We start from the raw sequence: 27,998 nt of genomic DNA, 5'->3' as shown, positions 1-27,998 counted from the left end.
GAGAGAGTCCACCAGCTCAGCATGTGCAGTGTACCAGCTCTTCCACATGTTACACATTCAGCTTGCCAGCAATGGTCATGAGGACTTTCAGGACAGGCATGAAACCAGACACTTCACTGAAACTGCTGCTGCTCACCACTTGGGTGTGAACCATGAGACCCTGTTGGTAGTTCCTAGCTTCAATGCAGCGGGCAATTTCATGGAGACCCATGAGGATAGCTGGAGAGAGCTGTGGGGAGAAGCAGAAATGAGTCAGCACCCTTAATGCTGTGACACAAAACCCCTCTCCATACCGCTCTCCCCTGCTCTCTACGTGATCTTCACCAAATGCAGCACCTACAAAGCCAGGCACTGACAGGAGGGACAATCCACTTCATCCCTCAGTTTCCTAGCCCATAGCAAACATCAATCCAATACCTAGGTTAAGTTGCAGTTAATACAGGTCTTATGTAATGACACTTCAACATTAAATGAATATCTGATGTATTTGAGATCAGTGGTCCATCTAGCACAGAATCTCATCATTCAGGCATAAAATGGACACCTTCAGAAAATATATATATTATAGAAGTTCTTGCCTTGATTGATAACCCTCCAGCAATTGGCATCAGCAGTATCCTCCTAGCTAGAGGATACATTAGGTTCATAAGTACCCCTAGAACATTCCTTTACTAATGTTCTTCCCCATCTAGAACCTATACATATACAATACACACATATCTCCCAAGTGTACTTCCTAGGAGGAAAACCACCCTACAAATAGTCCCTCGCAGCTCTTCCTTACTCTATTTCTGGGCCAAGGTTAAGGAAAAAGAATAGCTAAATTTGGCTGGAATCAAAGAGCATTATAAGGTTTTGCAATCCCTTTGCTTTCTTAAGAGGCTATGTAGTAGAAACACTGGAACAGACACCAGGGCCCACAGCACAGTTCAGAAGTGGGATCAAGAAACCAGCTTGATAACAAAAGCAGGCATACACTTACCGCCTGCTCACGGAGTTTGTCATACAAGGTCTCCAGCCGTTGCAATGCATCCTCTAGCTTCCTTCGAGTTTTCTAAAGTAAAACAGACATTGCTAGCTCAGAGAGGGCTTCAAACACACTATTCCCAGTATCAGGTTCTCTCGCTCAGGTCTCCCCTCAGCACCCTGCAATTTCAGCAGCATCACAACCTCTACCAGACAGTTGACAGCCAGAGACTGTGATACAAACTGGCCATATCCTTGCAATGTACATATACATGCATGTATTCTCTCCAAAACAGGAGGCTGGATTTGTCCCATTTCCTGCCTTGCAGCCAAGACATTTGTCCCTTCTAATAGTGCCTTCAGACTACATAACAGAGCAACTAGTTCCAAAGCTGAGGAGATGTTCATTAACTGACCCACTGAACATTCAGATAACCTCACCGTGCTTCACCTAAGCAGAAGCTTAGAAGCAGAAACCCCAGCCCTCTTGAGGAAGGGAGGAAACATTCTTCGTACTCTAGGTAGCCACCAAGAAAAGGGTCTGAGTACTGAAGATCTGGTTGTTCCACCTTGGATAATCCACTCAAAGGTACGTTACACTGTGGATAGAAATGCCTAGCTCTGGGCAACGCTGGGACAGGGCTGGCAGGCTTAGGAACTCAGGTGTATTGCATTGCTCTACCAATCCAGCCACTCAAATTCAATATCAGCTTAGAGCTTCAGACTATGAAGTCCAAACCATAGGTTTTTTCATCCCTAGAGGGAACACTTTCCAGGAGATGAGCTGGAGAAGTTACAGTGACTCAAACACAATGCTTGTATGGCTTTCTCTTTCAGTCTGTCTTGGCCTTTCCCTCTGAGAGCTTGTACTGCCAGCCTACTTCTTAGGTAGTTACTTCTGCAGTAACTACCTATGCATCAAAACGATGGAAAAGGAAGCTAAATTAGCCGGGTCATTTCTTCTGCTTTCCTCAAAGAGCTAGGAGTACAGAGCCATTGCTCCAGAGAGGCAAGAAGAGGTAGTGGATAACTGCTGGAGAACACATCTCAAACCCCATGAGATGGACAAGCCCATGGCCTAAAGGAGGGAGGCAAATGGAAAATAACCTAGTTATGTAGCGAAGGCTCTTCCTCTCTTAGGCTGACAGAAATATCAGCCAAACATCTGCAAGGACAAAGAAGACAAAGACCAGAGAAGAAAGGACTTACTGGATCAGTGGCAACAGCAGAACAGCGTTGCACCAACCCTTCAAGTGTGGTCTTCAGACCCTGGTGTTCAGGGGGCACCTCCTTCTTCTCAATTCTCTCTGCAGGTAGCTGGTGATACTAACAGAGAGAGAGAAACAGATGAATAAACACAACAGGAGCACAAAAGGCAGGAGTAGGGAAACTCCCCTCCTGCAACTATGAACAGGAAGAATTTCACTCTCTGGCAAATTCAGAGAATAGCTGGAAGCACAGACTACAGTACAGTTACTGGTCTCTGTGGATTCCCATCTTTCAGGAGGCTGACAGCCTGTCTTGGCCTGCCTCCCTTCTAGTCACAGACAGGTGTCATTTTCAACTCTGGTAGCAATTCTAGCAATTCCTCTAGCACTCAGGCAGAAATGTTTTATAAGGGCTGAGAAGCAGGCACATAAGCCCTGCAGCTGCCAAGAAATAAGCATCTCAAAAGCCAAGACATTTTTGTACTTGACAAGGAGCTGGTGGCTGGGAAACATCGCACTTCCCCTTGATACCTGCAGGCTGCCTTCCTTGGGTGCCCCTGGGGGTGACTGGCCAGATTCTTGCAACCTAGAGAGCTGAGGATGGATCCCTTGAGGCTCAGTGGGCAGGCTCATTACTGGAGCTGTGATGGGAGCTAGAGGAGCAAATTTCTCAGGCAGCTGTCAGAAAAATAAGAGAGATTAAAGACGAAAGAAAAAAAAAATCTGTGCTGAAAACAAACAAAAATACAAGTCCAAGGAAAGAGGGCTGGTTACTCTCTCCACAATCAAATTCAACTTCCTTTCTAACTTTCACAGAGCTTAGTTCTCAAGATGTATAACACATCTTTGTTCTTTCAAGCCCCCTCAAGAGCATGGGGCCCTTTTTGCATCCTAGATGAACAGTCAAAGCAACGGCAAGAAAACCACTCCGGAATTGTTCAGTCAAAGAGATCCGTTGCCCCTGAAAGCACTGGTCCTCAGAAAGCCGCCTTGGCTCTGCAATGGCACGAGTCCTGAATGTAGAGATTAGCAGCAGTAAAGTGTCCAGCAGAGCAAGAGCTGGGGAAAATCCCATGACATGGGGGGAGAATCCTCTTGCAAACACTTCATCATGCCCCTGCTAAGCCAGAGAGTCAGGATAGATTCACTTTGACAGGACTGGATCAAAAGGAGATGGCTTTAACAAGAGGCTAATCCTGTTGTAGTGAGCACAGCCTGAAGCAGGTTCCCAGCTATGCTGCCAGAGAAAGGGTGAGAAGTCTCTTCCAAGCTAAAGAAGAGGAGTGGGGGGTGGGAATGGTGCCAAAGAAGCTTCTTGTCACACCTGCAAGCAGGCAGCAGTAACAGAAACGGGTATTGAGAGCATTTGTTACAAAACTGCTCAGCTTACAGGCCCTCCAATGCAATCACTACAACGCAGGGAGCAGCAGGGCCAACATGGTACCGTATTGGCCAGTGTCAAGCTTCTGAGGAAGATCACTGTAGATCTCACTGTGCCGAGGGGAAATGCTGCCCCCAGCTGTCAGGTGTGAATTGACCATGATCTTCCAATCCGAATAAAAAAAAAATGCATGTACACGGGGATAAGGTTAAATCAGTATTTCTAGCAATAGGTGACTATAGTCAGTCTGGGAAGTAATGAGTGACTATGTTACATCACAGATGACAACCATGTCATAAAACAGCCACCTTGGATAACAGTATATCAAGTTTGGATGGCAAAGAGTTGAGATGATTCAGATTGCAGTTCCAGTGTTGCGCATCATGTAGAACTGGACGGGTCAACACGAGAGTGGCTCGGTGTGACAATAAGCATTTAAAGGAACATATCTATTGCATGGAGTTCCCATGCTAAAAGCCAACCAGCACATATTTCAGCCCAAAGCTTACCTTTTTCTTCTGAAGGCCTCCTCTTGCAGCAGAGGGATCAGTCCAAGATTCCTGAGCTGTCAGGAGAGCGAACAAGACACAGATGTCAGGCTTTGAGAAGACGGCTACAGCAGCAATTCATGTCTTGAAATTCCCTTTAGCTCCAATTCCCCCACCACTGTACCTTCAGACCATTTCAGCTGAGGAATTTAAGGTCCACTTGGCAGACCAGAACACTGTTCTTGCTTTTCTTTCTTAATTACATTCTCAGCAGCTGAGTACATACACATGCTTCATGAGGCGATGTCTGATCAGACTGTCCTGGCACACCCTCACTCCCACACTGAAAGCCTTTTCTGCAACTACCTGAGGCCTTCCACAATCTGCATAGGTTGCAGAAGTCAGTCTCAGTCAGTGTGGAACTCCATACACATGTATTTTCAGGGACTTCCTGGGGTTCCCTATACAGAAAAATCTACTGTTGTGATATTGCAGGAAAAGCTGTGCTATAGGTGAGAAGTTTTCTTGATAATGCCTGCACAAGTGCCTCACTGTGGAATTTCAACGTGGTACAGGTTGCCATAATAGGAGGAGGAAGAGTTCAGAGGTGGGTTGAATTTTTCCCCTTTCAAAAGGATGTTCAGGACTAAAGCTTAGGAAAATATGTTGGCATCCCACCTAGGAAGGAGCAGACTTGGCCAATTACTACTTTGAGGTTTCTCAGAGACATTTTTGTGGCACTTAGCCTCAAACCTCACTCCAGGTAATTAAAAATCTATCAGATCACATGACATCAAAAGATCTGCAAGCACACTTCATTCTGCTAAGGTCAAATTCCAGCTACCTTGTCTGCTGCTGTCTTGTAAGAGTATCTGGATCTCTACAGAAAACCCCAGCGCTTCTTTTGTCACGTTGATCTTAATAACCTCAGGTCCATGAGATGGGAAGAATCTGTGAGAAAGCAGCATAATTCTAAGGGGCAATATCAAAATTCCTGGAGCTCAGCACCACACTTAATGAGCCACTGATCCTCAACTGGGCTTTAAAAATCACAGAGGAAAGATGCTAAAGGTGCTTCATTACTTTAATTACTTTTATTATTAAAATTCTGGCAGCCTCTTTTTGCCTTCCCTTTTCCCATGATTTCAAGACTCACTCTCTGATGAGTTTGGATCAGCAGTTTAATTAAATTGGCACTTATTTGTAGCTTGGGGATTCTGTGCCCTAGAATTCCGCGTTCCCCCACCAAGCTTGTGGCCTAGCAGTCCCTGGCACTGTTCCAGTCCAGTGGCACTTTGAATCCTCAGAGGAAACAGCTATTTAAATTATAGTCTTTAAGCCAGGCACTTAATCAGCAGACAAGACGACAGGACTTTGCTGCATTTTGCTGGGATAAAACCCGACTACCTTGTCTATGCTACTTGTGAAAGACAATTTCTCATCAATTCTGAACGGAATGCTCCATGGCAGCAGTCTCCAGCAACGCTTATGCTAGAAAACCCACAACTGTCACAGGATGGAGTCAGGGATTATCCTAGCCATAAATGAAATCAGCCAACATATTATTATCCTTTGCCCTATCCTTGACGCTCTCTGAGAGCATGGGATTTCTACGAGTGAAGAACTTCCTTCAGCATACTAGAGAGAATTTCTCCATGAGCCTGCATGCAGAAGTTTACAAAGCAGGAAGTTTGGTTAGATTGCAAGATCTTAGAGTTCTTTTTCAGGTTGAAGAAAAAAAAAAAACAAAAAACCTTTCAAAACCAGGACAGCAGCAGGCAAGAAAGCACACTCAAGGAAACTTATCTGCATTGCTCATCCAGGCATGCCGTACAGCCCCATTAGTACTTACTGGGGCTAAATATTGCTAGGAGAAGGGAACTTCTTAGCAGTGAATTACCACAGGGCATCTTCAGCCTGAAGAAGTGTTTGATGTCCTTGCCTTGGAAATATCTTTCCTTTAACAGGGAATCATCGAGCCCTTTGTTTCCCTGTTGGAAGGACAACTCTCTTTCTGGATTCTGTTCTACACAGCAAGGACAGTGAGGATTGCTGGCTAGTATAAGTATGTACTCAGTATTCAGATTTCCTACACAAAGCTGAGACTCTCTGGATAATCTTTTGTGCCTGACAGATGGTCTCTAGTACAATCAGCCCCTAGCAGAGCCACCCCAATAAGACATTGATTCTTACTCTTGGTATAGATTGGGAGATATCTATTTTCTGTCATCAGTGATTTCTAAAGAGTTTAATCCATACAAAGCACCAGTCTAAAAAGCTCAGCAGTTCAACTTTCCCCCAGAAGATGGAGATTCAAATCCCAGCTTTATCCTATAACCAAAGCCAAGAGGACTTTTCAATTTCCTTTGGAAGAGAGTTCCCAGACTGCTTGGGAAGCTCTACTTCATCACTGTTTGTGTTGGACTTCCTTTCTTTCAGTCTTACCAGGGAAAGCACAAGCAAAGCCATGCATGAGTCTGAGAGTGTAACAGCGAGAAAACGAGGTGAGTTACAACCACTGGACTGTTCATTGCCTGGAGAACCAAGTGGGTGCCATGCCCCACTGGCCCACTGGCAGAAGGGACACAGATCGAGAATGCTCTAACTCTTCCAAAACTGGAGGCAAATAGAGAAGTCCCTGTTTTCTGTACTCAGATTCATGAGTAACAGCAGTTTTTTTTCATTTTACTTGCAACACCCACAGTTGTCACTTACCAGTCCCCTGGACAAGTATATGCTCTACCCTGGTTGTACAGCTCCCCAAACATGCAACAAATAGCAGTGAGCATACATGCACACACTAAACATGCACACACCCCCCATGTTTCACAGGAAGCAACAACACTGCCTCCCCAATGGGTCTAGAAACTTCTCTGTGTACTACCTGCATGATCCATGTGGGGATCTAGCCAAGGGAAGAAACCTGAAAATCAAGGCAGGGTGGGACAGTCATCATCACCAACAGCTTTTACTCAGCAAGTAATGTCCCTAGACTACCATCCATTAGCTTTTCAGAAGAAATTTGAACAGCTTTAGATTCTTTGCGTTTAGTCCCCGTAGGCTTTACAGAGTGGGATTTGCTATCTTTGGTTAAACCAGCAAATGATTTGCGGAGGCAAACCTCAAAGCCACAGTTCCTTCATTTCACAGAATATGTATAGCTTGGAAAAGCATCTGCTCAAAGATCAAAGGATTGTCAGCTTTGTTGTTAGGGGTCTCAACAGACTGGCTAAACCTACCCCTGTAGATAGCAAGCACCAGCTGAGATGATGTGAAAAACAAAGAGCAAATGCCCATTCACTGGGAACTAGGACCAACACTGTGCTGCTTCTTCATCATGCTTGTAAGGACTCCACACAACTCACAGGCTAGGCTGTACATAATCAACAAACCCAGAGCGGAAAGGTTTCAGATTTAGTGCATAGAGGAAACCAGAAGAGAATTCCAGGGCAAGGAATTATGGCAACAGGAAACAGTGAGGAGAATTGTAGCACGGCACACAACAATTCTGTCTTGAAGCTAGGCAAGGGGTATCCCATGTACAAAGAAGAACCACCTTGCTGTCCCAGCATTTCAACTGCACTTCTCATTTAAGTTACAGAAGCGGGGATAAGATCAGCAAGCCTTCCACCATGCATTCCCTGGGAACTACCACCCTTTCAGTCAGACCAGATGCCTCTGGAGTGAACCATTGCTTAAAGTTGCACTGGGAACCTGGAAAGACAGCATCTTGTAACCACAGCCCGAGGGACAGAGTGGCTGAACAGCCTGAATAAAACCATAATCACTGCTGTATTTCATCACCATAGCAGGACTCAGCACAATATGCCTATTAGGTTGGCCTCAGATAATATCACATCCAGCCCTTAAGGTGGCAGACCAGAACTCAGAAGGCCTATGTCCACTATTTACAGCAAATCGCATCCACAAGCATCCTGTACACACAGGTCACACAGGCAGCACTTACCTATGGGAGGAGGAGGAAGGCTGGCTGCTGGCAGAGGTTTAGTAGATGGAGCTCCAGGACCTCCCTGTGGGTAACCCACATTCATGGGGCTGCTGAATGGTGCTGATGAAAAACCTAGAGGAGACTGGCTTGCCACTGGTAGAGGACAGGCTGCAAGAAGCTGAGATGATGGGATCGAGGCTGGAGCAAGCAGAGCAGGTCCAGATGGCAGAACACCAGGAGATGTCATGGGCATGGACTGTCCTGACAGAGGCAGCTGGCTGGGGAAGGGAGCAGGACCAACAGGTCTGGCTCCTACTGGGCTGAATGGCTGAGATTGTGACAGAGCTACAAACAAGAAAGAGAGTACATCTGCATCACTTGTTCTATGTCTAAACTACTACTGATACTCTCCTTCATGCCAGTAAGCCTTTTCTTCAAGTCATGCCCTACGCAATCCACAGCAGGAGTATTCCCCATAGCCCAAGCGACATCAGTCAAATTGTGCCACAAAGTTAGCAAAGGCTTCTCCATTTCTATACGTGCTTAACAGTAGGAGGGCAGCAACAGTTTCTAGAACTAGATAAAGCAGAAGTGCTGAGAATCTTCTCTGACTGCTAATTTGCTTTTTGCAAGTAAAACAGACTTGTGAGAAAGAGGCAAAGCAGTCACTTATGCCTATGGCTTTAGTCTAAGAAAACCTAAGGAATTTCTGGATAATGGAACCAGCTATCAGACAATGCTTACCTGGCCCTGAAGCTGTTGCTGGAACCATGCCCACATTATACTGTGGGTATGGCGGTCCTCTGGAATAGACACCTGTTTGTGGACTAGTGCTGGTCTGGGGAGGGACAATATGGTGAGGTGCAGACATTGCTGGCACTGGCTGAGGTGGGAAGAAGGAAGGCACTGAAGGCTGAGAGGGTGCTGAAGGGGCAAATGATGACTGATAGTTGGACTGCAATTAAAAAAAACAAATAAATTTGAAATGGTCAGAGTCATACAGGACACAAACACACACAAAACTTTCTATCTCTAGAAAGCCTCACTTTCTATCTCTGTCACTTCTCAGGTAAGAGAAGATGCTGTTTTTTATCAGTGCTCTGGATGGATTGGATCAGAGGCCTCTCTGCTGTCAGGAGCACAGTAGACCTTCCTCCACCCTTAAGTGTGGTTGGCAGGAAAAGGCAAAGAGCAGAAGCCTGGGTGCTGTCTTCCCTGCTAGTACAAGACTTGATGACCCTTCCTTTCATACCACATAGCTCGTTCATGAAGCTGGGAACCACACACTTGATAATATTCTCAGGCTTTCACAAGGATTAGCCTTTAGGAACTAGTTCCTATGCTGTGACTTCCTAAAAGCACAATCAGAGAAAATAATGAAGAAATAACAATGAAATAATGGAAGCAAAACCTTCTGAATGCGAATTTCTTGTGCAAGAACTGAGATGAAGTGCACTAGTTTTACTGAGATCCAAGGGTGAGGTGGAGAACAGCAATCCCTTTCTTTATCGTGTGGGTAAAGGCTCTATGAAAAGAAGCCATCCAGCCCATTTTTGCATTATCAAAAACCTTGTGTTTAATTCAGGAATGGACATTACTGGTGAGTTCCTCAATGCCTGTAGTCTGCATTATCTCATAATTCTCCACACATTTTCCCCAACCCAGTAGCCTTCCTCCTTCTCCCACAAGCACTTGAATTTCAGGCTTACCTTCTCTGGATGTCTGCGATCTGTTCCGTGTGCTGCTCCTTCAGGGGCGGAGTCCCTCTGGGCTGCTGGAGATGTGTGCTTCGTGACACCTACATTGACACGAGCGTAGGGGAAAGGTGGTGGTGGCTGATCTCCCACATTCTCTCCTTGAGCGTGGAAGAGCCGATCTCGGAGCTGTTCGATTAGGAGCTGAAACAAACCATGCATTATAACTGCCTCAAGAGCCTCAAATGAAGGCTATGGGGAGGCATTCAAAGCAGACTGATCCAGAGCACTGGGCATCAATTTGCAAAACAGGCCACTTACACAATAGCCATCAGAAAAGAAAGAACCTGTAGGTGACAGAATCTAGGACATATTTCCTTGCAGATGAAGTCTCACCAATCCTTCCTCCAATCTCTACAGCATACCTTCTTCAGGCCCCACTTTCATTTTGGCACTGGGCAGATTTACTTTATAAGTAGCCTCTCCATTCACTTCTTCTATCAGGTAGTTTCAAGACTAGATGCAGTTTCCCTGGAAAACTACCTTCCAGTGACATCCCCAAGAACTTTTTACAGTTCTGTAGTTTCCCTCCTATTTCCCAAAGCAAAGGGGCTACAAACAAGAAAAACAAATACAGATGCTATGTCTTAGAAAAACAAAACATCTCTACTCCTGAATTACCATAATTAATGTTAAATCCTAAGTCCTGACACAAGTAAAACCCCAAGCTCACTTGTAAAAAGTATCATTTTCCCCACATAGTACTCTTTCCTACAAAAACCTGTTTCTCACTCACCTCTTTAGAGCTGTTGGGTAGGTAATTCATTGCAGCTGCCAAGCATCCTTGTGATGCCAGAAGACTGGCATACTGGGTGATTTGTTCTGCCAAGACAGGGCCTGGCATTGGTTCTGCTGTTCCTCGGAGCATCTCAATGGACCTGCTCAGCACCATCACTTTCTCTATGAGATCCTGAATAGGCAGGGAGAGGGGGAGAAATGGACTATTTAGAATCCGATTTCTTTTACTGGCCCATCTCACACTGAGAAGCACCAGATGGCTCCTCCCTTTCAACTGCCATTGGGTCCATTGTGGACAGAAGTTACACCATTTGGCACCACGTAGTACCACTGATAACTATTTCCTAAAGTGCACTTTGTGCAGAAAAATCAGGAACCAGGAAGCATATCCTGACAGAAGTTACTTTTACAGTAAAGGAAAAAGAAAGTGAGAAACCAAAGAACATTACCATCAGCTACGATCTTTTTACTAAGTACTTACTCCTGTAAGTCTAGGAGACCGAGGTATCAGCTTGGAAGAGAAAGGATAACAACAATACCAGGAGAAATTCACTAGGACAAACTACTACTACTGACAGACCAGAAATTTTTTGGTTATTCAAAGCTCCTTCAACTCCTACAAATCAAAGCAAAGTTTGTATCTATTTAATGATGTATGCATCATTATGACTGGGAGGAGGCCAGTTTCAATCAGAAATGCTAAAGAAGCCTTACTGTTGCTGTTATTTACTAGCAGGCTTCAAGACCAGGGAATTCTACAGCAGAGGGTGTTATCAGCACATGTCAGAGTCGAAGACTTGACTAGTTCATTCTAGTGACTGACAGACACAACACAGGTTAGCAGCCTTAGCAAGGACTGGTTTAAGTGCAACAGGCAACAATACTGACTTAAGACTTAGAAACCCTGATTCATCTTCAAGGTTTTGCCCATACAAGGTTATTCTACCTGCAGTGCAAAGAACACAAACTGGACTTCATTTCGCCAGACTGTTCTGGATGAAGTAAGAGCTAGATAACCTTAGCATTACAGCTATACAGTTGATCAGTCCAGTAGCAAACATACTCCCAGGTAACTACCAGTCAAATAATAGATTTAGTCTAGAGAAGCTGAGACACCACCAGTGTACAAAGACAGGCATGCAAGCTGTAACTTCCATCCATAGCTGTGTTTATGCATAGCATAATCAGTATTCTGCCAACATACAGACTCATAACTTTTAACAGTGTAAGTCATCTCCAGATGTAAGCCCATAGTCCAGGCTAGAAGGAGATACCTTGGTGACTGCAAACAGCTCTTCACTGTCTTTTGGAAGCCAGCAGCTAGTCTATTTTCTAAGGGCGAGTAGCTAAAGGACAAGGGGAAATGGTTTTAAACTGGAAGAGGATAGATTTAGACTTGATGATAGGAAGAAATTCTTTACTGTGAAGATGGTGAGACACTGGAACAGGTTGTCCTATAAGGTTGTGGATGCCCTCTCCCCAGGAGCATTCAAGGCCAGGCTGGACAGGGCTTTGAGCAACCTGGCCTAGAGGGAGGTTGGAACTAGATCTTAAAAGGTCTCTTCCAACCCAAACCATTCCATGATTCATTCTATGATTTGATGTGATGATGCAAACAGATTAATGTTACCAAACTGGCCTAGAGAAAGTCAAGTCAACATAATAACGCTGGTACCTGCAAGGCAAGGGGTGATGAAGTCTCATGGTTTTTTACCCAGCATTCCACCAACCTCTCCACATTGCCTGATGAGATATAACAGAGGCAGGCATCATTGGACAGGGTTGCATCTCCCTCCAACTCTAGGCGGGAACCCAGCATGTCTAAAAGGAAGAAACACAGCCAATGTTTAACACTTCTATTTTGAAGAGTTCATTAACCCTCACAGTCCTCTCTTAGCAATCTCACACTGTCCTGGCATAAAAAGGTAATGAGAGCTTTGAATCTGCATCCGAGTCTAGGATAACACAGAAAAACAGGCATTAAGAAAATACAAAGTCAATTTGATTGAAAAGAGAAGTCATTTCTTACACATCTATCATTTTTTGTACGTCTGTCTGGTCACATAAAAGAAGGAAAACCCCTTAAAAATAATAAATGTGACAAGAAACTTCAACATTGTTTTTTCCAAAAAGGTGTGGGTATCTCCAGGCAACAGTAGCGTCTGGTGGTAGAGACAGTAAATAGCCCAGTAATTTATCCATGTTTAGCAAAAGCTAGGAGATAAAAGGTAAGCTGGAATGACCTTATCACCACTGTCACGGTAAGCTTCCAGCCCTACAATTTGTTCTGTATTAGATGCCATGTTCTCTTGCATTTCAAGATGTCATCTCACATGTATGAGATGATGGAACCTCTCCAATGGTGCCGAGTCATTTCTGTTTGCCAGGTGCTATTCACCAGCTAAGCAGCATTTCTTACCTGCTTTAGCAGGGAGGTTGGACTTAATGATCTCTTGAGGTCTCTTCCAACCCCTGCGATTCTGTGATTGAGATTCAGTCACTAGATTGCCCCCTAACTCCGCCTTCTTGGAACAACCAGTTGCTGAGCATGTTTGGCTTTTTAACAAGATGGAGGAAACTACTGAAGTCAAACAGTCAACAATCCATCTCTGAATTTAAAAGGGAGGGGAATCCCTTTCAGGTGGAATATACACAACACACTGCATACCACAGAGCTGAGTGTAGTCCTCACGCTTTGAGTATGTTAACAAGATGGCCAATGCCTCCTTCCAGCTCTGTAGATCACATGTGCGAACAATGTCTTGCCAGTTCTGCTGCACAATGGAGGAAACTAGCTGTATAGGGAAAAAGAAGGCCTATCAATCACTGAAGACTAAGAGTGACTGCTCAAGCAAGTGCATCCACAGGAACAGCTTCCTTTCAGCGATACTTCCCAGTAACCACCTCACTGCACATGAGGGTTCACCAATCCCAGCATTCTAATGTTAACAGTACAGTAACAGTAATTGGTACCTTATATTTCTAAGGAAAAAGCCCAAAGCATTTGAGAAATGAAAGTAGCTGCACTAGGCAAGACTGAAAATCTGTCTAACACATATCCTGCTTCAGAGCACCGATGACTGTGAATATAGTGCTGGGCTTTCCCATTCCCTCTTACACTCTGCTATATGGCAATTAATAAGCTAGGATTCTCCTTGTTGAGCTAGAAAGAGGCTGTATATTCAACAGGTTACAAGCATAGGGAGCTAAGGCATTAAACTGTCAAATGAAAAGGAACAGAGAACAGACATTCTAGGCGTCATCATAAAACTACTAGGAGATAAAATGTAATGTCTATCCAAGAGAACATTTGACTTCCTGCCTAAGCATTTCAACATATACTCAAACATCTGCCATGATATCACACATCATATCCTGCTCAGTGGGCACATAAAACTGTCACTAACCAGGGAGAGTTTTGTCTTCTGCTTGGCAAAGTAGCGCTTCTGGGTCTCCTTTAGGAGGTTCTCCCCACCAGCTATAGCTAAGATGATGGCATCAGCAAATCGCTCTGCCCGCATGCACAGATCCACGGCACCCTCAAAATTTCCCAACAACAGAGCTTGGCTGATCAGTCCATCAGTATCTATAGAGGTGAGAAAGCAGAGTCAACCAACAGGGGCATCATCCAGATGCATGATCACGACTATTCTAAAGAGCAGACAGTAAGAAACAGTAACATATGGAAGTCCAAATAAAGGAAGATTTGGAAACAAATCAGGTTTTGCATTTAAAAACCAAAACAATCAAACAAAACCTCCACTGACTCGACAGTAAGTCTTCCATCATCTACATGATTCTCCTACGCTTTAAATAGGTCTCTTGTCTGTGAAGAGAATTTACTTACAAAATACATATAAATGTTGCATGACAGCCGAGTAGGCATTGTATTTTAAAGATAATCGTTTGCTGGAGTGGACCAGATTCTTCCTGGTCTCTGTAGAATTTCATGTTACCTCTGTCCCTTTTTCTAAAATGGCAAAAACACATTTCAGGTAACATACCTTCTGTGACAGGAATCTCCAACATACTCATATTCTGTGGGATGAGGTTGTCAAAAAAGGCTGAAGAGGAGGAAACAGCAGCTACATCATCACTGGAATTTATCAAAAGCTGTGCAAAGAGTGCAAGAGGTTAATTTATTCATTGAGCACACAGATCCTGCCCAGAACAGTTTGAAGGTTTGCAGAGTGAGATGGGACTGCTATGCATTTGGATGAGAATGCTCATATAAGTCTGAATTTCAGCTTGGAAGCCCTTCGTGCCTCCTGCCACTGCTCTACTAATGTGTGTAGTTTTACTGAGGCAGCAAGAAGAGTAGTGCTGCTATTAACAATGCTTAGGAGAATGACAGTGTAAGACATGCACTGACAACAGTACTGCTGTCTAGTTTTCCTGCGTTCAATGGTCAGCCTGTAAGCAAGCTGAACAATTTTGCATGGAACAGCAATAAGCCCAGCAAGAGATGCATATAATTAACAGGCAGGATCACATTCACGTTTGGTGCTCGATAGGAATGCAGGACAACTGCTATCCCTAGAGTATCTCAGCAAGTGTTCAAAATTACTACATTGAGGATAGCAGCTTTAGATTCCTGAGAAGGAAACAATTAACAGAGGATGCTGAACCAGGCATTGGGAGGCATCTGAAGACAGCCTTCTCAAAATCATGTGAAAATACAGTTCAAAGGATAGAAGAAGTGAAAAGGAAAGAAATGCAAAAGAAATACCATAGCAGAATCTTCACAGAGGAAATCCAGAACTGCAGCATGAAGTTAAGCCAGGGTAAGGCTAAGTTTATCATGAAGAAATCAACGCTGGCAAACAAGCCCTCTTGCAGTGTTAATAGCCAGGAGTCCATCTTCATCATTCACCGATTTGTTTTAAAGCCGGAAGGGACAGTTAGGATCACTTAGTCTGACCTTGTGAGAGTCTGACAGGCCTGTGAACTGCCCTATGCGATTCCTGCATTTGAGCCCAACAACTTATGGTTGATATTAAACCTTTCTGTTCATTCTACCCTTTTTCTCTCAGACTGGTAATATGTACAGAACATACCTGATCTGACTGTGCAGCATTTGTATCATCTGTCTCAAGAAGGGGCTGTTTATCTGGGATTCCATTACTCAAACATGAAGTGATCTAGAAAAGAAACAGATATTCACAAGGTAAAGGTTAACCATGATAGCAGCACAGTCAAAATTCCTTGGCTTTTCACCAGTGTGAAAAGTTCTATCTCCCTACTCCTGGCTGGCCACATGGCAGACATTATTTAGCCTTTTCAGACACTTGTCCACGCTGTTGCAGTTCCAACTAGTGTAATATCTTTATCTGCCACTTTCCCGTCTGAGGAACTCCCTGAGATGCAGAGCTCGATGCTAGAAGCTCTCACAGCTGTGCTGCTGTTATACACCTCTTTGAGCATCAACTGGCAGTAAGATAATAGGGCTCAAGACCATTTTCGTCTGATCCAGTAAAGCTACTGCTATACTCTTACTAGTGTCTACATATTCATTTCAATAGAAACTCTGGAAACTTAGGTCCGGTTGACCAGCACAATCAGAAAAAAAGATATGAACGGTCATTTTGGATTTTCTTTCCATCATCCCTCTTTCAAAGCACTCTTTGTGATAAGCAATTCATCTTTGAGCTCTGAGGATAAGGACTCTCTGTAGAGGTTTAGTTATACTTGTTACACATGTCAGCTTGGTCAGCTCTACCATTTAAGATCTAAATAGAGAATTGCTGAGTGCAATGCAGGACAAGGAGGCCTTTGTACAGCTTCAGGTCAGAAGGAATGAATCTGGGCTGATCCAGCATTCCTAATGCAGTCCTAAAAGAAACCACAGAATAACTCTTGCTTACGTTCCCTACCCACTGCAGCAGGTTTCAGTCTGAGGGATACTTCAAGCGCCCTTCAACTGAAATAGCATACAGTTTGGTCCTTCGTGTACCATGAGGACAAGTATTCATTTCCAGTAGGAATCCTATAATGTTTGAGCAGAAGCTTTAGCCCTGTAAAGGTCTCTCTCTAACAAAAGTCTCCTTACCTTTTTTTGCAGGTCTTCTTTGCTGTAGCCCAGCAGCTTGAGGAGTTTAGTTCTAGATTCCTGCTCCAGGTTCACCTGAATCCCAAAGGACATTGAAAAAGAGAAGAAAATGTATAAAATCCTACCCATGGACATACTGCCAATAGCTAGCTACTTCTAGCAGCAACAAAGTCTAGAGATCAGTTTACAGATAAATAACTATGACAAGTACACCCAGTACACAGAAGGAAAACCTATAGAATTTAAATTGTAACAATAAAGGCTTGTGGTAACATTCAAGCTTGTTATAAAGTTACAACTAAGTGGCAACCAAGCATGAGGTCTATGCAGGTGCACATTTAGTGCACTTGGCCATTAATTCCCTGGATGGCCCAGAATTTGCTGATACGATCTCTGCACAGAGACAATGGACCAACCTGAGCTTGGATGAAAATGAAAGTGTGGTTGCATGAACTCCCAGTTGGCTTCAACAGGAGAAGTAACAAACTAGTTGTTAGAGAAGCTTTCTGAGTAGGGATTTCAGACAGACTCAGAAATTCCCTCAGGCTCTACGTAGCCCAGCTCACGTGGTACCTGTGTGGTTTAATGACCGATTAATACCTTGCAAGGAGATCTGGCTATTTCAGTAACTCTTTGAGGCTATTCCTACTACTAAACTGAGCAATCTGTACATAGACAAGATACCTGTAAACAGTTAGAAACTGTTCCTGCAGATGCAGAAATGGTCATGCAGAACATTCTTTTGAACAGAATTAAGATGCTTGGTTTGTAGTTTAAGATAGCAGTAATGAATCTTGCCTGTCCCCGGTTCCACAGGACTGCAGGAAAGCTGGATTATAAAAACTCAGTAGAGTGACAGTTTGAGATATCTCATCCAGTGCTACATGGTTGCAGTGATCCTTGCAATGGAGACTCTTGTCACAACTTAAGACAGCAACTGGTCACCTTATTCATTCCAGAGATCAAGTTTACTATGCAAATGCTGTACTATTGAAAAGGTCCTGATATTTCCCCATACACAAACACATAACAGAATTGACCCCTGTGCTTCACCAGTGGCATCCTACCTTTAGGAATTTCCACAGGTTCTCCTCATACTTCAACTTGGCTGTCTGGATCTTGCCCTTGCAGTAATCAAGGAGGTTTCCTGACTGCAGAGCCATCTGCAGTTCTCTGGACCGAAGCAAAAACTCAGTTTCAGTAGTGACTTGACTGATGAAAACTTGGTGGGGGTAAGTCTGCTGCATTTGCTGCCCAGGAGCTTTGGTAAGACCAAAGGTAATCAGTTTTCCTCCAAACTGAGAAAGACAGAAAGAGACAAAATAAGCATTTTTACAACATTTAACAACTTCACTTAACTCTTCATTTAGCAAGGCTGACTCAAGCTCCAAGCTGTGACCAATAAGAACCCAAAGTTCCATGTACATGTACAGCAGGAACACAGAGGGAGTCCTTCAGATGAAGGATCAGTAATTCCTGCTGGTAAGCACGTCACTCATGTATGCGTTGCCAGGCATTGCTAACTGAAAATGTCAGAGAGGCACAAAGGAAGAAGTACCATTTAGTACTGTTTGTTCTTTTCTGAGAGGCAGGCTGCAATGATGAAAACCATCATGCAAATAGTAGGCACTAGACAGAGAACAAGTCAAGACAGGCTGAGGGAATAAAGAGTTTTGATTTAGGAGGAAAAGGGGGAAAAAATTAAATACTGAATAGAGAGGAGAAAGACAGAATAGAAATGCATATCACAGCCTACAAAGACAGGATTTGTGAGTCTTTCTTAGCTCTGTTAACTTCTACTTAGTCTCCTTTCCTCTGCCCCAGGACACTTTCTTGTTAGAAATACATCCAAACGTTGAGCAAAAGAGCTTACCCAGATGGGAAAACACACTGTTCCTTAAACAAACATTAAGACAACTAGCAGCAGGAAGATCAAAAGGTTTTGCTTAAGAAAGGGGTTACATCACTAGAAGACACTAGGAGCATTTTCAGTGAAGGATACTCCATTTACTTACTGCAAATGAAACACCCACAGGCCTGCGAATCCACTTGGGTGGCTTTTTTAATGGTGGAATCAAGGTGGTTTGAGCTACTTGCTCTGGCACCTGCAAAGGAGGAAGGGTCTGTCCCGTGCCAAATGGATCCAGGTTGTTGAAGGAGGAAGAGATCTAGAATCAGACAGAGAAAAGGCTATAATATATAATTTAATTTCTCTCTGTAATGGACTAAGCACCAAAAAAAAAAAAAAAATAAATAAAAAAAAAATACTGCTAATAATTAATTACTTTCTTCATCAGCAAGGAGAGAGACAATGACAGAACATCCTTCTGAAATACAACCAAGCCCTTTGTAAGACAAAAGGTATTACCGAATAGTCCTCAAAATTATTTCTCAAAGCTTCACCTTCAGAGATTTTCTAAGTTTTCCTTAGCAAGACAAAACTCCCCAACAAATACTGCTTAGTGTAGCATCCAGCTCATAAAAAATAGAGGTTGCAAAATTGTTTTATGCAAGACAGTGACAAAACATGGTCAAAAGTTGTCAGTCTGTTTCCTGTATTGCTCATTGCTGTTTCTTTCAAACGAATTAGTTTTAAAGACTTTCTCAAGCTTTTATACTACTTTGACAAAGCTAGTGAAATAATTTCTCCATACTTTACTGCCTAGATGAGAGTATGTCAAAACTGACCTCTGATCTGGATTTCTGACATTTAGGAAGTTGACGAGAATATATACAATGCTGTTTAAAAGCATTCTTTATTTTTAAAATTATTGGAATAGATTTGGTGTTTGCTAAGGATAAGCTTGACTAGATCATAGGACATAGCTCCAAAATGCAGCTGACTAGAATGTCTGAAAGAAAGCAACACAAACCTTGGCAAGGTAAGGTTGCCAGAGGTTCACAGGCAAGATCTATATGTTTTATTTTTCAAGTCACTCAGCCACTTGAAAGGAAGCTTATTCCAAAGAAAGACCATTTCCTAAAGGAACAGCTAAAATTTAACAGATTGGTTACCCTAAACCTTAAAAGATACAAACAAATCATACCACCACACTACAGAGGTATCAGTAGTATTAACTTCTGGGTCCTTTACCTTGTCAGCCTGTGTCTTCTGCTGGGCTTCTAAGTTCCCACCCATAACAGAGTAAATGTTAATCCATCCATCAAAAGTGGCAGCAGAGAAGACTGAAGGGTTCCTAGGACACCACTGGACATCAAAGCACCACTGACTACGAATGGGCAACTCATAAACCACCTATCACAGAAACAGAGAAGACTGAAGCATATAACATAGTTTGCTTTTCCCAAATTGCTAGCCCACTCTCAATTTACATATCACTATTGAATAAAAGTGTGACACAAGTATTTTATTTTTGCTTCTTGAAGAATGCATTTGCAAGATCAGAACTGTAGCACACTGAGCACAAACAACAGAATGCTGTTAACAATGGGATTCTAATTGTAGAGCACAACTGACTTGTTACTTTTGGATTTTGTTCTGCTAAGTATCAGAGCACAATAACATTGTTGCAACTGCTGTTAACCACTGAACATCAGAAAACCATGCAAGAAAACCAGAAGTCAATAAGCAAGGTGTAACGAGCAAGAACATGTGGGCAGAAATTATAGAAAGAAAAGCTTATGGAAGAAAAAAGTAGAACGAGAAGCGAGGATTGCAATAGCTGCAGACAAACCACAAAGGATATTACAGCCAACAAATCTCTGGTCCAGCAATTAAAAATACAAAATTCAATTAATGGCCCATTCACAGATTTCTTGCCTACCTGGGGCAACTCACTAACACAACCTTGACCACAACCTTTGACCTCATTGGAGCCTTTCAATACCTAAAGGGAGCCTACAGAGGGGAGGGGAATCAACTCTTTGAAAGGGTTGATATGTGTAGGATAAGGGGAAATGGTTTTAAGTTGAGGGAGGGGAGATTTAGGTCAGACACCAGGGGGAAATTCTTTACCCAGAGAGTGGTGAGGTACTGGAACAGGCTGCCCAGAGAGGATGTGGATGCCCCGTCCTTGGAGGTGTTCAAGGCCAGGTTGGACGGGGCCCTGGGCAGCCTGGTTTAGCATTAAATGTGGAGGTTGGTGGCCCTGCATGTGGCTGGGGGGTTGGAGATTCATGATCCTTGAGGTCCCTTCCAACCCTGTGATTCTGTGTAAACCTCTAAGTCCGTAAAATGAAGGTATCTGCTTTGTGCCTCACAGGTAGAAAACTTTCCAGCATAAAGAATCCCAGTTTTGTTCTGTGTGATGATTATTTGTGTTGTCTGTTTGCAGGTATAAAACCTTGCATTTACTTATATTAAAATGCAGACTGCTCTTAAAGAATAAATCCCCTCCCCCCCCCCCCCCCCCCCAAAAAAAAAAAAACCAACAAAGAAACCAATGCTACCCCCAAAATTAGCAGATCAGCCAATCTATGTAAATGCCCTGTCCTTATTACTGAAAACTCCCAGTTCTGGTATCATTTGAAAATTTTCTAATCGTTGGCACAAAGTCAAACAAGCACCCTAAAAATAAGCTGCATTAATGCCTTAGCTTGAATTTAGACTCTGCAAATCTACATGGACGCATAAAGACAAGCCAGCTGCACTAAAAATGCTTTTTTAAGTTCTTCCTCTAAAACAAAGGGAAAAGACTTCAGTAAGAATTACACATTTCAGAGTCTGATTCTCTTCCAGTCATCAGCTACCTGTATGGAATGAGCTCCAAAACCCATGAAACTGCAACAGCACATGTAACGTCTTTTACAAAAGGGGCAACCTTTTTTCATGCCTCCATGGCAAGTGGTCAGACATCAAGTTGTCCCATGAGGTGAATCCACTCTGAAGCTCGCAGGCGTACTTTGTTCAGTATTGTAAAAGTACTTTCCCTGCGCTATCACCAAGATCCACCCAGCAAATTCTGTTCAAAGTTCAAATTTCAGTTTTATCCAGAAACTCAGCACTGAGTGAGGAGGCATGTTGAGAATTTTTTACACAGATTTACTTTAAATGCTTAAATTTAGCGTGAAGCATAATTTTTTCAAAAACGTTAATTCTGAGATACAGGTAAAAAACTACATGTGAAACCACTGTGCTCTGAATAAAGTTTGCAAGCATATTTAATTATATTGTTCCCTTCTGAATGACCGTAAGAAATGATCCTTGCTCCCATTTAAGTTCCCCCCATCTTCTAGTACTCTTGGAGAAAGAAACAAATGGACATTGTGAACACTGTGTGTGAACGCAGAGTAGACTTGATTTGCTTAAATAAAGTTTTAGTCAAAGTTTGTGTCCATGACCTCTGGACACAGATACATCAGAGAAAATCTCTGCTTGTTGTTTTTAGTCAGGATATGGACAGCATTGCCATTTTATCCAAAAAAGAACAGTGCAGAAGACATACTGGAGGAAACAACATTGGCACTCCACACAAATACAAAAAAGGGGTCAAACACATAGTATAGCACACAGGCTTGTATGAAGAAGACAAGGTGTACTTATAGTAGTTAAGTACCTCCCCTGTACTGGGGTTCCAGCACAAGATCCGGTTGTCTTTGGCGCTACTCAACAGCAATTCAGGGTCAGCCTGGCACCAGGAGACAGACAGAATCCCCCTAAAACAGACCGGAAAGAAATCAGTGGTACTTCATAGTCAGCCCTCTCTCTCACTCTGTCAATAAGAAGTGCTGGTGCATGTTGGTTTAAGTTCAGAAACACAAGTTTTCATACCTGCTTCAACCAGACTTATCTGTGAAACAAAACAACCTAAAATAAATAGCCTCACTTCTCCAAAGCCGGTCTTGCAGATGCTGGCCTCTGAAAGATGGAGGTCCTTGAAAAGGCAACATGACAAGCAGGCCCTCACCTAGTATGTCCTTCCAGCTGGCTCAAAGGTGAGGTAGCAAAACGTAAGTCCCATATTTGGATCACTGGCAAGCGGTCATCCTCAGAGGAAAGAACTAGCTGGGTTGCAACTTCTGGGTGCCAGGCCATTCCTGAGCAATGCATCTCGGGACAAAAACAGCACAGGATGAAAATTCAGCAGCGCAAGCTGGCAATGGCACAAATGGCCAAGAGCCACTTCTTTCTGCAAGTAACTTGCCTAGAATGCTTGACATAGAGCAAGTCTAGCAATACCTTACTATGAGAAGCAAGAATTTCTACTTTCTCTATACAGCCAAAAAACTAACCAACTGAAGTTGAATGACTAGGTCAAAGTTGACTGAGGAAGACAGCTAGGATAAAAATGAAGGAGTCTTCTCATAAATGAGACACAAACACAAATGTAAAACAAGGGCACTGTGTACTTCAGGAATAGGTAGGAGACTTGTTTTTGCAGTTTGTTAGGAAGAGAGAGAGAAGTGTGCTTTGATGCTGTAGCTCCAAGAAAAAGTCACAACAGCTCCCACGGTACAAGTACTTGAACCCAAGAGCTGTGCCACTGCTTCGCTGTGGTGCCATGTCATAAGCAAGTCAGAATCAGTCTTCACTCACTCTGTTACTGTGGTCACTGACTTTGATGATAGGTTCATTCTTCCTGAGGTCCCAAACCACTGCCTTGCCACTGGGGTGAGCGGAGGACAGAATATGCTGCACCTGCCGATTCCAAGACACCACACTGATATCTTCATGAGGCTGCAAAGATAGAAATGGCCATAGATCTATTATCTCTGTGCTGAGGAAGCACTAATCACAGGATCTAACACTAGACTAACTAGAACCTGCAAAACATGTAAGATCAGGCTGCAGACTAGAGAGAACTATAGCTGAGAGAATATTAATGTTTTTACTCTGACTCCCACGAGAAACATAAATGGAAAAATGACCTTGTGCAACATTTCAGAAGTGCAGTGAGATGGAAAATGGTACAGCATTCAAGGCTAATTGATGTTACTGTATCTCCTGCAATGCAGGAGATAGATAGGAAAGGAGACAAATGCGAGGCTTATTGGAGAAAAAGCTAACCTGCTTTTAGACAAGTTTACTATGGTTGTCCTGAATAACATGATCATAATCAGCTTACTCCCTTTCAAACTCAGGAAAAATTATCTAGAAATAACAGTTGAGAAGCATTAAATGGCTCACTGGCCATGCTGGGTATATTTTGCCTTCATGGAATATGAAAAGCTTCACATGAAGCCTGAAGTAAATTGACTCCTCAGAGAAAGCACAATAAAGCATCATTAATCCAAAACACATGCCCCAGCTGCACCTTAAGACAAACTGGTCAGGTACCCGATGCAAATTCACAAAGAGCTTACTCATCCATGCAAAGTGCATTGTTCCACAATTTATTAGCCTACCTCACCTTCCTTACAGCATTCTTTCCACCCCCTCAAAATGAAGCCTATCAGTTATGATTCATCTTTCCCCTGACAAAGGTCAAGCTTATTCTCCCTTCACAGACTAACTACACCAAGATGATTCCATACAGTCACACGTTTTGCCTTCCCTACTGAGATATACGACTGCGGGGCTATTGCCTGGAGGAAAACTCATTTACCTGTGATTTAGTTCCTGGAGTCATAGGCACACTGAAATTATTCAAGTCCCAGATGAAAATTTCAGAATCATTGGCTCCAGAAGCCAAAAGATTGCTCTGCAGAAAAAAAAAGAAAAGGTCATCTGAATTTCCTGCTTATGGGGAAAGAGGACAGATTTCCTAAGAATAAGCATAAGCAAAAAAACTCAAGACTTCCACAGCCAAATAAGAGTTGTATTTAACAGATGCCTCTAAGATTATAAACTGAGCATGTTTCTGGCCTCTATGTCTTTCAGCTGTGCTATGACAGAAGCTTATTTAAAATTTGTCTAGCAGGCAACTAGATTTGCAGTTGAATACCTTTAATCATGAAACTTTGACACAGGTCTGGAAGCCACTGCCTCTGGCTAGCTGAGCCTTTGCTCCAGACATCAGAAAGTGCAGGCTTCCCAAAACAGTTTGTGTTCACAGACCAATTTGCCTTTGTGCTGCCACAAGAACTCGTGTTCTGTGCAGTTTTTGCTTATTTTGCAGCCTCTTTAAGTGTAATCAAAACCCCACTGCATTAAACACTAATTAAAAAAAAAAAAAGTCCTGCCTTCAGATGGGTAATGGTCCAGCTTGTAACGGCATTACAAGATATGGTTTGTTTTGAGGTAAAATGAATCAAGGTCACTGTGTAATACAGTAACAAAGATGTGAGCGGTGCCCTAATCAAAGCTCCAAATCAATCTTGTGACACAACTAGCACATCTCTTTCACGTTAACTACTGTTCCTACAGTTAATAAATCTGTATATACAAGGGAAAAAAAACCAAACCCACGTTTGTTTATAAGTATCTTTATGTGACATACCTGGAAAGGATTGAAGTCAAGAGCTCGAACAGGCCCTGAATGCTTCTCTGTCTGCCCAATTACAGGATCACTCTTTGAAGCCAAGATCCGGTGTGCACTGTACATTGTCAGTACACCATTTTCCCCTCCACCAATGATCACTCCAGAGGATTCTGGGGACCCATTTCCAAAGTTACCCCAGATCAGCTTATGAAACCTAAAGGAGAAAATAAAGTCGGCATAGGCTACAGTATTTGGTGGAAGTCAAGAAATTTTGCATTACCAAACCTCCAATGCGATTTGTGTGAAGTCAAAAATATTTAGTCCTTGATGACAGAGATAAACTGATTCAAAAGATCACTTTATAGCCTGAAAACAAATCCCCTCTCTCCTTTTTTGTACCAGAAAAACCCTCTTCAGTTCCACTGAGCAATAGCATGAGACACTGATACCTGTTTGAGGCAGGAAGCGTTCCTTTCTGCTTCATGTCCAGACAGGGATCCCTGAAGTCAACCTCAAATATTTCCAAGGTGGCATTTGTACTGAAGGATGCATCCAGTTGCTGGGCAGATGTTCCTAGCAGAAGTACAAGGGTAGTATTTAGAACTGACACTTTTTCAAGATCACTATATATAAACAAGGCACTGGTAAACTTAGTAGTCAACACATCATCAGTGCTGTGCCTATTCAGGGAGAGGACATATGCAAGTACCTCAGAAACAGGAAGTAGTACAACTGAGACTTTAAAAGAAATTAAAAACTCTTCAAGAAATTCTGGGCATGAGGATGACTGCTATGCAAGTATTTTCCTCTCTTTTAGATAGATATACTTCATGTATCTTATCTAAACTACCACAGTTCCTGATATTAAGTTGTAATTGAAATTACAAATACAGTTGCTTTTTCAGATCCAGGTAAAATTATGCTCTTAAATATTTCTGTATACTACTCAACTTCGACCAGAATTCATGATCATAAGTTCTATACTTAGCCTACAACAAAAGCTCTCCATTCTTAAGCCAACAAAGCATTCCTTGCAACCTACACAGAAACAGTAGTCACTCAGTGATGGCTTCCTTCTCCCCAGTTTAGGGAATAAAAGTTAAAAATAGATTTAACATCACCTAATGAGACACTGCCATGCAAATAATTACCCAGCTACAACAGGGATGCTTTGTAACTGCCTATGGCAAGAGAAGAGCCCAAGGGATCATAAAAAAGCCATACAAACAATAAACTGCAGCTTCTGATCTAAAACAGATTGAAGCCAAGGCCTTTGGTCCAATCAAAACTCTGGTCTTAGTAGAGAAACTCAAAATAGAAAATCTACCCCAAAAACAATAATGCTGCTTTTAAGGCAAAAGCCAAACTTTAGCTGGCTTTTGTAGTCTTCTGAGAGCCATTCCTGAAAAAAAAAAAAAAAAAAAAAAAAAAAAAAGCAGGACAATATGTCAACCCTGCACAACCCAGACAGACAGCAGACAGGCCTGATTACTTCCCACACTGGGTAGACAACGCAAGCTGTAAGATCCACATGGACGCTAAATTCACCTACTTCCAACTCTGTGAACGTGGTGATTTTGTGCTTCAGGAAATAATATGGTTATAAAAATTGTAAATGATGGTTCTGCAGAAGCATTGAAAACTGAATGTAAACCAAAACAAGTGATATTAGGAAGAAAAGAATTTTATTCTTTGGCTGTCAAGCTACTTGATAATGACTGAAAACCAACAAACTGAAAGTGAGCTTAAGTGAACACGATTAGGGTGAATTAGTTCCACAGATATACTACGTAACTTTAACTTTTTATAGCAAGCAGGCACTGGAGTTCATACAGACTTAATTAGAAGCTAGATCAAAAAAGCAATGTATTCACCCTCTGAAAAATGACTGCTCTTTAAGGTGTTAATGCCAGGCATAAAAAATAACCTCCATAGGGATGTCACTTAAAAAAAAAAAAAAAGTGATAATGTTTTCAGCATATTAAGAGATAATTTCAAGAGATAATTAAAGTAGGAATTCCTGAAAGTCTGTTTTTTTTTTTTTTTCTTTTTTTCTTTTTTTCTTTTTTTCTTTTTACCAATACAGCTCTACTTAAAGTCTCTCTGTGATTCATACTCTGAGTTTACTGAATCGTGAAGAACTTTACCTGTTGCTAGATAAATGGGGTGGGTGTTTGCAGGACTCCAAGCTTCTACAGCAGTTCGCTCAATTTCCTTTAGCTTCATTTTCTAGGCTCTAGAAGAAATTTCACACAGCAGTTAAATAGCTAGACAAAGCCAACATGAAAATAACCACAACAGTAACAAAGCATACTCCTTACAGTGGTATCAAGAAAAAAAGCTCTCTCTCTACTGAGAGTAATTATTTGCTGCTTCCTGAGTTAGTACAGTTTGACTGGTACAAATTAATAAAAACACAATTCCTGCTGTCTGAACCCAGAGTTTCCTTAGTGCATGTCTCTTTTTCATATACTCCAGTTACAAGAGAATTTCAGTGAAAGGGAGGGGATCCGAATTAAACAACGCACTCAAGTCTTCAGCCCAGGCTGGTTTAAATCAGCTGCCGAAATTCACTTAAATGTATTTGTAAAGCACCAGTTGCTCTCTCTGAACACGATGGTGTCAGGACACATAGGAAAAAATGGAGCAGATGGAATCTAAGGACAGGGTAAATTCCAAACAGCAAAGCGATGTGGCAACAGAAAACAAAGTGCAATGCTACCACATGCCAATTTAATTAATGTACTTTGCTCTCACACCTCAGAGAAGCCAAAGGAAAAATCATTTGACCTTCTGCTTCAGTTTGTAAATGGTAGCAGAAAGGAGAGAGGAAGTGACGCAGAATTATCCACTGGGTTTCAAGCCCAGCTCTGACCATAATTCTTTTTACTGAGACTGAGTAGACAGACACACACCCATACAAGGGCAACACAACCTCCCAATGTCACTGCAGAGACAGTTAGGCAATAATGTAGCGAAATAATTGGAAGACAAACATCAACAGTGCACAGTCAGGAGACTGCAACATTGAGTACAAATACAACTGCTGTTCCAGGTAGGATCTCATTCCTACTGGGCAGAAAGCAGCCAGCACCAATCAATTCCAGGCCTTTCAGGCACATAACCATTAGCCAGGCTGTTAGT

At 42.6% G+C, this 27,998-nt stretch overlaps 1 protein-coding gene across 1 annotated transcript; it reads right to left on the bottom strand.

Annotated features, from left to right (window-relative positions):
- Positions 1 to 49: 49 nt before the first annotated feature.
- SEC31B (SEC31 homolog B, COPII coat complex component) lies at positions 50 to 27,080 on the bottom strand (the record flags this gene model as incomplete). Its single annotated transcript, XM_079536431.1, has 26 exons — positions 50 to 229; positions 983 to 1,054; positions 2,176 to 2,292; positions 2,706 to 2,852; positions 4,065 to 4,120; positions 6,928 to 6,966; positions 8,011 to 8,337; positions 8,737 to 8,947; positions 9,702 to 9,890; positions 10,483 to 10,656; positions 12,160 to 12,305; positions 13,153 to 13,275; positions 13,888 to 14,070; positions 14,489 to 14,597; positions 15,542 to 15,625; positions 16,534 to 16,608; positions 17,601 to 17,831; positions 18,549 to 18,701; positions 19,628 to 19,789; positions 22,050 to 22,149; positions 22,401 to 22,543; positions 23,030 to 23,170; positions 24,039 to 24,134; positions 24,873 to 25,068; positions 25,304 to 25,427; positions 27,002 to 27,080. The coding sequence occupies 26 exons, from the start codon at positions 27,078 to 27,080 to the stop codon at positions 50 to 52; spliced, it is 3,657 nt and encodes a 1,218-aa protein (XP_079392557.1).
- Between the last annotated feature and the right edge of the window lie 918 nt (positions 27,081 to 27,998).

This window comes from Tetrao urogallus (genome assembly GCF_951394365.1).
Source record: "Tetrao urogallus genome assembly, chromosome: 5".
NCBI lineage: Eukaryota > Metazoa > Chordata > Aves > Galliformes > Phasianidae > Tetrao > Tetrao urogallus.
Note: the sequence above shows the minus strand (reverse complement) of the source record. Positions and strands in the feature narration are given on the sequence as shown.